At 41.3% G+C, this 14,038-nt stretch overlaps 1 protein-coding gene across 5 annotated transcripts in view; it reads left to right on the forward strand.

The window, feature by feature from the left end:
• ZNF827 (zinc finger protein 827) overlaps window positions 1-14,038 on the forward strand; it is a 112,369-nt gene that overhangs the window by 64,544 nt on the left and 33,787 nt on the right. For all 5 annotated transcript variants that reach the window (XR_010743482.1, XR_010743483.1, XM_066318072.1 and 2 more), the window contains 2 exons: window positions 10,409-10,645; window positions 11,332-11,389. Coding sequence is in view for 3 of the 5 variants with exons in the window: in XM_066318072.1 (XP_066174169.1) it covers window positions 10,409-10,645; window positions 11,332-11,389 (295 nt within the window). In the remaining 2 variants the exon portion in view is untranslated. The remainder of the gene's footprint in view (window positions 1-10,408; window positions 10,646-11,331; window positions 11,390-14,038) is intronic.

Here is a 14,038-nt window from a genome sequence, read left to right on the forward strand (position 1 = left end):
GACAAGACGACAGTGTACACAGATAGGTAGTGTTAAAGCTGGAGGGAGTCACATAAAAATATATATTCTGCTAATTATGATTTGTCTACCTGTTAGAATCGAGGTTTAAGAGAAAGTAAAAGGGTTAAATTCTTCCCACTGGGATCAGGTTAAGTGAATGATGAAAAGGCTTTGAACTTCTAACAGACGAATTTTTAGAACCAAGACATGAAAGTCAGTCTGGCAGGCTGGGTTTTGTGCTTCTGCACCTGAACTGGATCTGATAGATTTTGAAGTCTTCTCCAAAACTGGACAAGACTTTTATTTTTTTTTTTTTTCATTATGCCAAAGTTATGTGAAAAGTGCTGGTGGGAATGCTTGCAAGTTTAGTAACTTCTGATATCCCTGTCAAACCTACCTGAAATCAGTTGTCTTGGTTGGACACTGTCAAATGTGAATTTCAGCTCAAATTTGTACCTGAAAGACTTGAGCTGACTAGGATCTCCCCCATAAAGCATGTAATTCATTCCTGTTCAAGCCTCCATACTTTAATTTGCAGGAGAATTTGAATCACTGATTTGCAAGCCTTCCATGTTATTAGGGCAGAAAGTGTTTCCCAAGTACAAAACCCAACCAGAGCACCAGTTTGCAGATTTTTTTCTCACACTCCCAAATACAAAACACTTGGTTATTGGTGTGATTCACAGTTGCTGCTGGTATCTAGTTTGAGTGGGGTGTTTTGGTAACAAAACTTTGCAGCCTAATGAATGCTAAGATGTGACTTTTTCTTGGTGCATATAAATTTATGTAACTAATTTTATAAAGAAAGAGCTCCATACTTTAATGTTTTGTCATGTACTTCAGATACACAAGGGTTCTGGATTGTCAGTCTGGAGTTCAGCACTGGGCAGACTGTGTTTAAATAAATCTGTTGCTCCTATCACATTAGAAGATTTTGCCTTAAATACCTGTTTATATGAGAGAAATCCAGCGTGTATTAAATCTTGGTCTAGTCTTCAGCTTGTGTTGGGACCTCCCAGGCTTTAAAGGCTGTAGTAAGAAATACACCAGTGTAACATTTCTCTTTCAGGCTCTTAGGGACTGAGAAGTTTTTGCTGACAGTGGTCTTTTTGGCTAATCCATAGATTAGGAAGTGAAGAGTGACTCGGATTTATGGAGTCGGTGTTGCTGCTGTCGATATTCCTGCATCAGCCAGGGTGTGGGGTTACGTACACCCAGTTTGTCACAGACAATTGCATTTCCCTGCATTACCATCTAAGGCAGAAACTAGAGAGGAAAACATTGAGATAGAGTTTAATGCATGACAACTACAAAAGGAAAATCTTAAAATTATTAGCCTCTTTTATTATGTTTTGTTTTAGTATTTACTTTATCTGGTAGAACACTCCCATATCACTGTTGACTTTGCAACCTTCCATAAGCAATTTTGCAGCCTGGTTTTGGTGACTTAGAACTTACTTAAACAATTAAGCCACTTCTTTATAGAATCATAGAAGGTGATGCCTTAAGTTTTAGCTTTGATGTTATCCAGATTCTGTACTGCATTAGCATGTAACTCTGAACTTCATATGAAGTGTTAGCAAGTTCTCCTCACAGTTTAGTTAGACAAAAAAATCTTTTTCCAGCCCAAAGAGAACCAAGGACGCCTTTACAGCTTCAGGTCCAAAAAGAATAAACACAAATTGAGGACAGTGATCTGGGAGGATGGAACTTCATGACCTGAAGCTGTAACTGGACAATTAACTCCAATGGACGAGTAACTTTTATAAAAGTGTGAAGACATGTGACCCATCATCCATCTTGGGTGTGGCCTTGGAACAAGTACATCTTGACATTTTACTTTCTGTGGGAAATCCTCAGCCAAGTGCCCTTGTTAGATTTGGTATGTTTTATAACTGGGTTTAAGTCAAGTCCTTCCAGATTCTCTATATGCTTGGTAAGGACTGAATGGATTATGTTCATGCTTTGTTATTTTCGCTTTCTTCTGCGTAATACTAATCACCAAAATCTGCATCACAAACAAATTCAGCAAAGAATTTCCAACATAACAGTGTTGTGCTTTCTGCATTCCCAACATACATCCTGCTGTTATCCCCTGAGCAAGAATATTGCTGATTGCTTCAGCCTCAAGGGTGGGAGCCATTGGGATTTGGGCATAGACCTTGCTGTCTTCTTCCATGTGAAAGATAAACTGGTTTATATTTTTCACTGGGAACTCTCTTTTCCCAAACAGAGGTGCTGTGTTGCCAGCTCTTAGCTGTACAGGATAATGGAATCCTTTCCAGCTTTGGAGGCTGGTTTGGTCTGGTGCATACTGTAGGGTAAGTTTACTCCAAATCACCAGCCCGTTGTCAGCCACTCAGAAATTACTCTAGAGATATGAAAAGTTAGAAGAATAAACATCTTTTCCTGTTGTAGAACATTACAAGAACGTTTGTTAGCTGCCATTGTAGAAGCAGATGGAAGGAAACAAGAGAAAATCACACATAGCTATTTTAGTTTTACAAGACAAGACTCTCTTTCAAGCTGAAGGGCTCTTCAGACACCTGCTTCTAGCAACATGACCAGAGTTTGGGATCCAGGCCCTTACCCCACACATTACTTTGGTGGAATTGGACCTTTTAGAGCAGTTCTTTCTCTCCTGTGTTCCCCTGGGATTCAGGTCTTCTAACCCACAGTTCATAGACTTGATGCCTACTCACACCTCTTCCAAAGGATTGTCCAGGCTCAGAGGGCTCATGTCTTTTGGGCACATCTGGACAGAACCTATTTCCAACCAAACAGCCAGGACAAAACTTCCTAACAGTCAAGCTGCTATTTCAGAATGAATCAAATGCCCATTTGAAAGAAAGGGTGTTTGGAAGTTAACAGGCAAAGTTTGAGCATTCTCAAATCTACAGAAGAAAATAAAGTCACCACCGTGATCTGTATGAATGCACAAAGGTGAGCTGGGAATTCTGTCCATTGCTAAGTCTTGACTGAGACTCCATCCACTGTCAAGCAAACAGATTTGAGGAGATAGTGGATTGCTCCCAACCTTTTCTGGAAGGGTGCCATCCCTGCAAGAATTTAAATTCCCATAAAATATTGCATAAAATCTGTTAGAACAAATGGAAGTAATATGTTTCAAATACACCTGTTTTTATACCTTTTTACCAGTTCTCTTCTATGGAGAAGCTAATTTATTTCTCAAAATGTTTAACTAAGTGGTGCCCTCAGTGATTCCTGGTCGATTTCATACGCTCAGTCTTGTAAATTGAAAGGTAGATTTCAGAGGAGACTGAAATTAAAAATAAATATTTGCATTTACATGCCAGTGTTAGAGCTGAAAAACTCATTTTCTGCTGAAATAGTCATGCTACTGATATGTTTGGGGCATGTATTAGCTTTTAGAAGCATACAGTATTTTGGCTTCTCGTCCAAAAATGAGTGTATTGGTGGAGGAGTATAAAATCTATCCCAGATATTAGTATTTTTTAGGTCAGGTTTTACCCAGGGACATCAGTATGTCCTTGTCTTTCCTAGAAGTGTTGCCTGAATCACTTTTACTTTTATTTCAGATGTATCTGATGTTCGAAGTGTGTTCATTTTGCATATAACTGGAGTTGTTTTTCTCCTCTCTTTTTTTCATGGGTCAATTCCCCATGTATTGCACCTCTCCTTGTTAGCCCAAGCAAGTGCATGACATTTGTACTGTTTGGTTCCTTTGGATTTTTTTTCTTCAATCCTCAGGTCACAGAGTGTTCTCTTGTAATACACCAGTACCAACAAAGTGTCTTTAACTTGGGGTCAGCACATGCAATTAGTGCAGACTTTCTTCATGACCTCAGCACACAAAGTGAGGTGCTGCCTACAACTGAGTCCAAAAGCATTCCTGATCAACTCCATTTATTATCATCTAATTATTACATGATAGTTCCTCTTTTGGAACAACTGGTTATTACAGAGGAGGAGTGTGATGGGTTTTTTGACTTTTTTTTTTTTTTTTGATTAAGCCTTTATCCACTTAAAAATGTTTATGGTAATTTCGTATTTCATGCTTTGTAGTTAATTTTTTGACACTATATCATACATTTAATTGAAATAAACATGGATTAGAACTACTATTTAAAAAGAATAAAGCAAGGAGAAAAGAATGATAGTACAATTTTAGCATAAGATAAAGGTCAGAACTAATCTTGCTGCATATTTCTTTTCCACAACATTGTGGACTGCTCTGGGAAGTGCCTGTGTGGAGTTAGGCTGCAGTCTTTGGAGATCCCTGTTCCCAGTACCTCGTGAGAGTGCCTGCACCTGGATTGATTGCAGGAGAGCTATCAAGGCTTTCATCCCTGCTAAGAAACCCTTGATAACAGGCAGAGAAGGGAAAATACAGGGAAGTCTTTTGTTCCTTGGGGCTTCTGTAGGAGCCCAGAATGTAAATGTGGAAGTGTATGATCTGAAATAAGACTTTCTTTATGGGAAGTAGAGAAATGGCAAAGCATGGCAAGTCACATTCCCAGATTAAACGCTGCCAAGTGGGTTTTGTTGGGGCTTTTTTTGGTGTTTTTTATTTTAACCAGGTTCTTCAAGTAGGGTCTTGCAGGCAAGCACCATCACCCTACCATTTAAATGAAAGGGGCAGCAGATGCCGATCACAACTCTAATTAGTCAATGGTTTTAATTTGCTCCACTTTTTTATCTTGGATCGCGTTTCTGTGAAGCAGCTTGTAGTTGCAAAATTCTGTAACATGGGAGTTCAGGGATTCCAGTTTAATAAATATGAGCTATTTCATGATTTATTTTTTAAATGCAGGATCCTGTTACATTGATTCATTGACATTGTCTTATATAAAACAGCAGTTTGAAAAAAATACTAGCAAAATAAAGCATCAAGCACGGCGCCCTAGGGAATGTCAGATGTTCCTTGTTGTGTCTCTGTGGCAGAACCTTCAGGGCTCGCCAACTGTTCCTTACCTCTGAGGTTTTATTTAAGCTGTTTTAGGGCATGTTTATTTCCAGCAAATCAGAGCAATTAGCATAACAAAACGCCTGATTCTCCGTGCTGAAAGCTCTTGAAGTTGGTACAAGTTGACCCACTAGTTACCCCTGTCTGCTTTATTGTGGAGACTGGTACATGAGTCCAATTTGTGAGACATATGGGAAAAGCTTTCTTCTCTGAGTTGATTCATAAAGTTGATTTGTAAAGCTGATGGGCATTTCAGCAAATATGAGCAGCTTAGAATTTTAGTCACAGGGTGAAGTTTTAAATAAAATGGTGGGAAGGAACAGGAAGGATTTAACAAATAGTCATTTGATTTTGGCAATGCAAGGTTATTGGATAGCTGTTGTATCAGCCAAAGTAATATTTATGGTGTGACTTGTGGTTTTTATGAAATCTGTCCCTTACCTTTGACTTCTATCTCAAATAACAGGAAAAACAGAGCCTGCTGCATTAGGAAGGGTACGTTCAATGTCCCCACCGGGCATGTGAGGGCTGCATGGAATCACAGAATGGTCTGGGATGGAAGGGACCTTTAAAGGTCATCCAGTCCAGCTCCTCAGCAATGAGCAGGGATATCTTCTTGAAGATCAGGTTGTTCAGAGCCCCATCCTACCTGACCTTGAACATTTCCAGGGATGGACAACCTGTGTCCCATGTTTCAACACTCATATTGTAAAAAATTGTTCCCTTATATATAGTCTGAATCTACCCTCTTCTGGGTTAAAACCACTGCCTCTTGTCCTGTCACAACAGGCTAAAAAGTCTGTCCTCACCTCTTTTACAAGCCTGCTTTAAGTACTGAAAAGCTGCTCTAAGGTTTCCCTGGAGCCTTCCCTTCTCCAGGCTGAGCAACCCCAGCTCTCTCAGTCTCCACAGGGAAAGTGTTCCAACCTTCTGATCAGGTCCATCAGGTCCTGGCTTCCCTGTGCTGCGAGGCATTGGGGGAACCGAGCCTTTCAGTCTGGCACAGAGCAGTTAAAGGCCAGTCTAATTTCAGCCTGCACCTACTTACGGAAACTTGGAAGAGGGGTGGAGTCAAACTCTTCTGCCTGCTGGTAGATGGTAAAAGAAGGGGAAGTTTGAGAAGTTCAGAGTGGACGTTAAGAAAAATTTCTAGTCCTGCGTTAGAACAAGTGTTATCTTCCTCTTGAAAGTTCTGCAAGATGAACCAGCAGCTGGCCTAGTGCTGAAAGTTCATTAAATAATTTTGTTTGGAGAGGACCTCCAGGGTCATCTATTCCAGACCTTTGCTCAGAGCAGGTCACACCAGGCAGGCTGCTGAGGGTCTTACCAAGTTTAGAATGTGTTCAGGGATGGAGAACCCAACTTCTCTCAGCAATGTGTGTTAGTATTTCCCCATCCTGATGGGAATTCTTTTTCCTGTATGTATCAACAGAATTCCCCATGTTTAAGCTTGTCTGTTATCACTGTGCATTTATGAGAGAAGTCTGACTTTAGCTTCTCTACACCTCCCCTTTATTCCTTAGAGAGCTGTTGACAGCAATAAAGTCCCCTTAGTGTTGTTTTCTTGAGGCTGAACAAACCCATTTCTCACAGCTGTTCTCCTCTTCTGTCTTGCAGCAGCCCTCTGACTTGGTTGCCCTCCCCTGAACATGCTGTGGGGCTCGGTGTCTGTTCTGTACTGGGGGAGCCCCAGATAGGGCACAATACCCTAAATGCAGAAGCACAAGTGCAGAACAAAGGGTGAGAATCTCCTCCCTCTGCCTGATGGCTGCAGATCTGATAATGTGGGCCTTGAACGCCACAAGGGCACTTTGCTGATCTTGTGCGCAATTGGAGCTGGATTGTGATGGTCTCAACTTTGAGGGAGAGGGAATAAAGTCTTTCTAGAACTTGCCAGCCGCTGTTCTAGGCTGTAGAATGGTGTTGTCTGAGACTAAATTTCAGAAGTGCTCTTACTGCTACACCATATAGAGGTGACACTGTCAGGCCTTCAGAGACCAATGTTGTATCCTGAGCTTTTAGGTAGCACAAGTATTGTTCTACATTTCTGGTGTTCTAGGTTCGGAGGGATTTTTAGCACATATCACTACTTGCAGTTGTGAATTCCAGAGAACCTGAAAACTGTGGAAGAAATTGCTTCCTCCTAGAACAAGCCTGTCCAGTACTCTATTTTTTCATCTCTGATGTGGAAAATTGTCTCACCCAATGTGAATAGGATGACATTCATTAAGACCTTGGTCGATAAAATGATTAAAAGTTACAATGCTCTGTAAAGAAACAGCATCTCTGTGGCTTGATAAAGTATCTCCATGTATGAAATAGTTTCCTCTTACTTTGTTAAGGTGTTTCTGTATCACAAAGTTAATAGCAGAAAAGGACATATTCGGTGATTTAGTTCATCTTTTGCCCTATGAAGAGTCTCAGCACTGCTGTGCTGTTATTCTGAGCCTCACCTAGGTTAGTTTTGAGTGAATAGTAGACTGTGTTTTGGAGATCATGGTCTGGATACTTCTGAGCTATTTGAGTCTTTTTAGCCCACAGATTTTGCTGTACTATTATAGAAATCTGACCTGAAGAAAAAAACCTGTCATAGACTGACTTCATGTTCTGATACATTGCAGATTATTTAACCAGCTCATCTGCTAGGTCTGCTATAAAAGTCAAAGATACAATGATTTCATTAGTTAAAGCAGGAGACCTTTTTGTGTACCTGTACTTGACTTGAAAAAGTTTAGCTGCACTATAACCATGTGAGATACCTATGTAAAGAAATAAGGGGGCTATCACCTTACTCCACAATGAACAGCACTGAAGGGAAAATAATCCTCAAGAAGCTGGAGTTTGCCTATATGGTGAGACAGATATGGGCATAACCTTAATTACAGTATTTGACCAGCACAAGATCTAGCGCAGCAGGTTTTTATGCCTGTGATTGCTGCTTGTGGGACAGACTGACTGTGTTTCCCTTTCATTAGGGTTTCATTCCTGAAACCCTCCTTCAGTCTTCTCTTTGTGTGTTTGCTTTGGCAATTTAGAGTATGACAGAATTCACATTTGGCAGGGACATTCTGTCAGATTAAAAGGGTGCAGCTGAGAAGATAAAGGTCAAAGGAAATGATCAAATATGTAGATTTAGTTAGGGCAATTGCAGTGCTGGCTGGTGGTGAGGGAGAGAAGGTCACTGGTCTTGCTTGACTCTTGCCTTAGTTGGGGTCCTATCAGTTTGTCTGATACAAAAGCATTTGCAGGACAGGGAATTAAACTGTGTGGAGCAGGAACAGAAATAGAAAGAATATTTTAAAAGCAGAAAGAGCAGCAAAGGTCAGCTTGACTCTGCACCTAAATTTGGCAGCTGGGTGCAGAGCTCAGTCTGTCAGACATCTGAAGAACTCATTTGTTTGCGGAGTTACCTGAGCTTTTGATTGACACTGTTACCTGATGCGTTCCTTTGCTGCTCTGTGTTCACTCTCAATGCACAGCATGCTATTTTTACACTTTTAAACACAGATGCAAGGTTCTGTGGTTTTATAATAAGAGAGTAATGGAAGTTTTAAACAAAATTCAAAAAAGAGAAAAATCTTCTTAACAGGACAAAAAAAGCATTATGATATTTCTGACTGGTCTTCAGCTGAGAATTCACTATAAAAATTTCTGAAGACTGAGATGTATCTGTGGATAGTAGACGGTAAAGATTTTTATCAATGTTTATATGTGTCTTTTAAAGGTCAAGAAATGTCATAAGAAAAGATTGAAAGCACTTCATGTAAATTGTTCCTGGAACATATCCAAGTGGCTTTTATCTCCTGGCTTCAATTTTATTTTTTTTTAAAGAGCTGTAGGAAGTAAAGCCACTTTTTCTCTACTCCAGAAATGTGGAGAGAGGCAAAAACCAAGGTAATGAAAAAGGACTTGGTGATACATATCAGTTTAATTTTAGGTAGAATGCTTATGCCTTCATGATAAAGGGATTCTCTCCATCTTTTGCTGGAGGAGATAACATGACACCAACCAGCTGAGGAAGCTGAAAACATTTTTGGGGATAACCAAACGATGTTTTGGTGCCTCTGAGATCCATTGTAGTATTGGATAATTGAAAATGAAAGGCCTGAATCTTTCACACTGGAATTAAAATCTGAAGCTGACACACTCACACGTGAGTTAGAGAGGATGGGAAAAAAAGGGCAAACAAATTTTGTTGGAATGATTCCTTACCCGGGTGTCCCTTCTGGTATTTAACTCTGTTCATGCATTTATTTATGTTCTTGGTTCTCCAGGCATATTGCCTTTTTTATGCTGTCTGTCTCTGGAGTTTCTGGTCAGCATCCAGCCAGCAGAAGCAACACCTCATTGGGGAGTTCTGCCATGATACCAGTGCCCTTTCAGGAGTGCTCTGAATTAAAATCACTAGGAAAAAAAAATCATGCTTTTTTCTGAAACTAAATTGAGAGTAAATTCTAGAGGTCTTCAATTTCTCTTTTCACAGCAGAAAGTCTGTGTAGGTATTTGGGGTGTAGTAAACAAATTACCTTGGAGCCTTGATTTTGAGATTTCAGGGCTTTTATTCTGACTAAAAAATGATTACTTACCTTGCAGCCAGACCAAAGAAATCAACACCCAAGGACAATCAACACTACTAGGAGTTAGAACCTTCCTACCCTCACACTTGGAACACGGAGGCCTTGCCAACACCCAAGGAATCCCAAGTGTAGAAAGTGAACTAGAAATTGGCTTCTTAGACTGTGGTTTTGTTTGCTATACCTGGGACACTGGAGGGGAGGATATGGACTTGAGAAAACTGTTCATTAAGGTTAAGGAACCTTGTAGTGTATGAGAGAATATCTGTCAGCCTTGAGAGAAGGATGAGCCCCAGAATACTCTTCTCACCTCGAAAGGTGAGGTGTAACAGGTGTTGTGCAGGTGTAACAGGTTCTTCACATGGTTGTCTGGAATTTTCCATGAAAGAGAGTGGAAGAGGAGAAGATGAGGTTTCCTCCTCTGCCCCTGTCCCCATACTGACCCTTCTGTGGGTGCTGGTACTTCTGCTGATACAGAGTGATGTGGAGTTTGTAAGAGGCCCTCAGTGCCCACCTTAGGAGGGCTGGTGTGGAGCTGCAACTTCATTTAATAAATAGGAACAAAGCTTCACTAACTGGTGTGTCATCACACGCGCAGCATTCATAGAAAGTGATGTAACTCTCATATTTGCAAATATGCAACTGTTTTCTGCTTTCTAGTTTGAAAAATTATTTTCAAGAGCTTGCTTCTATTTATACCAGCCAGAAGAATACTGAGGCTGTCAGCTGCTTGCTTCCCTTCCCATTTGCAGGGATGCCGTACACAAATTACGACTTGGTAATTGTGATTTCTGCTTTGAGCACTCTGAAAAATTACCGCCTAATTAAATAATTATGGCGGTTGTTTATTCTTTCCCTTTTTTTTTTTTTAAATACATATTTGCAGCCGAGAGTTTCAAGGAGACGCAGACGGTGAAGATAAAGGAGGAGCCGATGGAAGTGGACATCCAGGAGGCGCAGGCGGCGGTGTCGCCCAGCCCGGCCGGCCAGAGCGTCGGCTACAGCACTTTACTGGGGCGGGACGTCCCCAAGGCGCCCGAGGGCCGCCTGCTCCCCGACAGAAACCTCTTCAGCCAGGACATATCCGTGAAGATGGCCTCTGAGCTGCTCTTCCAGCTGTCAGGTAAACCCAGTGCGGCTGCTCAGTAGCTGAACTTAAAGAGCAAAATGAGATTTTTTTTTTTTTTCGTGTGTATTGCCCCAAAGTTCTGTGAAACTGTGAGATCACCAGGGCTGAAAACTAATAGGAGTTAGAACCTTCCTACCCTCACACTTGGAACACAGAAGCCTTGCCAAATGTCCCCCGTAGTTTGCATATGCTTTAAAGCACTGTGGCAGCCAGGTCAGGTTCACAGTATTTCAACTGAGTTGGAAAAGCCAGAGTTCAGGTCCTGTATTTTTGAGAGCTAATTAAATAATTTGTGACGACTGCTTTGATCCCTGTAGAGGAGAATCTGCAGATGGCAGTTCCTGGCCTGAGTGGCCAGTGGCTGCAGGATGCAGCTCTCCTGGCAAAGAAGGTGAACCACATCTCTCACAAAGGCAGTGGGACCAGCGCTGTGTTCAGTGAACATTTGCGTCACACACTCTGCACGGAGCTCTAACACTGACATGTGGAGCTGAAAAAACTTGTTGGGTTTTAATTTAAATAAAGTCATGCCCGTTCTCCAATCATGTTGGAGCCCTTTACCCTAAATTACCCAAGGTTATGCTGTTACCTGAAAGCATTAAAATAGTTCTGCTGAATAAAATCTGATAGAGAACATATGACATATGCTAATCACAAAACTCACGTGTGTTCCTCTGCAGAAAAGGTGAGCAAAGAGCACAACCACAATAAAGATAACACCATCAGAACTACAGCCAGGTAAGTACAGCCCGTGGTTACCTGCAAAGCTGCGCTGTAAATTGCATTGCCTCCTTTTGCCTTGTGAGCTCAAACCTGTCTGTCTCCTGCAAATGGGACCTGATAGTACAAATGTAAGATACTTCCATGAGTGATGGAACCCATATCTGAAAAGCTACTACTATAGATCTGATTGCTTAGGGTTCATAAGTCAAAAAGGCCTGAAGGGCTTTTGTCTGTTCTCCTCTGATTAAGTAGTCACATGTCACTTTGAGAATTATTTATTCTATTTATTTTTTTTCAACAAAACCTGAAACTTAAAAAGAAACTGCATGGTACATGCAGTGCTTGAGGGAAGACCAGGCTGACAAGTGGATTTTAAGACATGGATGAATGTAAGAAGAGATGATTTTGATTGTCTTCTGTCTAGCTAGATTCCTTTAGAAAAATTTCAATTCAGTATTTCTGTCATCTCAGTACATTCTAGAGATGAATTTTTACTAGCCAGACTGTAAGACAGGGCTAACAAAATATGTTAAAAATAACAGTTACATTATTACAGTCGTTCAAATTAAGCAGAAGTTAAAAACATGATCCTATTGTGGCCTGTGCTGTTAAAGAAACGCGCACTTTACTGTGGCTGGGACAAAGCCCACAAGGTATTTCCATATCCATGCAGCAAGGTGAGGTGTCCCTGTGGGAAGATTTAAAGCTCTTACACAGTAAGTGGTAGCTGGAATTGTTAAAGACTTAGGAACACTTGGTGTAGGGTAGAAGGAGTAGGCAGGAACTGGCAAGGATATATTTATTTCCTACCTGAAAGTTCCCTAACTGTTGTGGATGGGCTGGAGACTGAACACACTGAAGTGATGAAGAGTTCATTCAAAGATAGGGTAAGAGCTTCTTGACTCTGCAGCCCCTTTACAGAAGTTGTCAGTGCTGACTTATAACAGTTTTGCCCAGACAGGATGGAAAACATTTCAGTTTCCAAGAAAAGGTCTCTGAAATACATTGTACTTAAATTTCTCGGCCTATCCAATTCATTCATGGTAGCTGCAATAAATAACTTGTTTTTAATAAACTGACCAGCTCAGTAAATGTACATTAGGGACTTTTTGATGTTACAAGTTGAAAGATAATTTAATTGAGCTTTTGGCTTCTGGTTACAGTGAATGCTTCCCACATTTGCTAGTTGTGGGAATTTGTCAGATATGCAACCTGCAAAGCCTTTCTATGCTACTTAAAAAGCATAAGCCTGAGATACAAACAGAGAGAAATGCACATACTGCCCAACTACTCGTTAACCATCCAGGGTGCGCTGCAGGGACAGGCTGACAAATAGTTGAAAATAGATTTCAGTGTCTCATGATGTTACCAGCAGGACTGGTGTGAGAATCCAGAGCTACTTTTGGATCTATCAAAGATAATTCCAGTTGGAAAGGTTGAGGACAGTTCAAAGATAACTTGCCCTTCTGGCTGCCAAATTTTAAGAGGGTTACACAGTTGGCTGTTGTCAAGCTCGTGTTGAGCTTTACTGAGATGTCCTTACAGTGGCTGCTACCCATCGGGGCACAAAATGCTGAGTGCCTGGTTCAGTGTCTCTGGGTGCTTTTCTTATCTTGCCTGTTTATCAGCAGAAGAAGACATGAATGAGGAGAGCTTCTTAAGAGGGGAAGTGAGTCAGTCTACTAAATCCTGTGAGTTCAAACAGATTGACTTGAAAGACTTTGCCAAAATAAAAAAGCCAACCCACCCCAAACCAAATAAACAGCTGGAAGTCTTTACTGGTAAGGGTATGACGCCTTCTCAAAAATAGAATGTGATGGAGCAGCCAGTGGAGGATAGAGGCGCTTGGACTGCATTAAGAAAACATGTGGTGTTGCAGTTTGGCTCACCACCCCACATCTGGAGTAATGACAGAAAGGCATTTGAATCACAATTGCTGTGTGAAGTGTGCTGACAGCTGCAGAGAGCCAAGGTGAGGTCAGTGTTGTCCACCTGTGAGTAGCTGGGAAGCACAAAGATTTAGCTGTGTCACTGGTGAGGCTTAAATCAGCAAACCCCAGCAAGATGGGGCACACAAGCACTTTTTGGTGTCTTATTCCTGACTAACATTTCTAACTGTCACCTATCTGTTGCTGTTCCTCCTGTGAGTATTCCTGGACTTTGCCAGCATATACTTCCATGTGACTTTGCTTAAGCAGCCAGAACTGGCAAGGATTGCTCACAGTTCAATGGCTGAGTGAGATGGTAGAGCCTGCCATGTGTGATGAGAAGACAGAAAGTGGAGAAGCGAGTGATCTGGAAGTGAGTGCGCCAGCCTAAGATGCCAAGATAAGTTTCTTTCATCTAGAGAACTGTGTAGCCATGAAACTGGAAAAGTGCAGCCAGAGGAAAAATAAAAAATATCCTAAAGCTTTAACGTCCATCAGAAAGGACTTTGCACAGTGATTGAGGACAACGTGTGTAATTTCTTCCTGTGAAAGGAAACAGGAGGTCCTGCCTGCATACTTTGCACTGGGAATCAGAGGACATACCTGCTGAAATAGAAATAATAATGGGGCCACCACTGAAGAGACTCAGCTGCCATTGTAGGGGAAGGCAGAAAAGAGGTATCCAAGGATACTCTGGTTCTGTAATTCACCAGAGGCCAGTGGAGGAGAGGGAAAA

This window comes from Sylvia atricapilla, chromosome 4 (genome assembly GCF_009819655.1).
Source record: "Sylvia atricapilla isolate bSylAtr1 chromosome 4, bSylAtr1.pri, whole genome shotgun sequence".
NCBI classification, from domain to species: Eukaryota; Metazoa; Chordata; class Aves; order Passeriformes; family Sylviidae; genus Sylvia; species Sylvia atricapilla.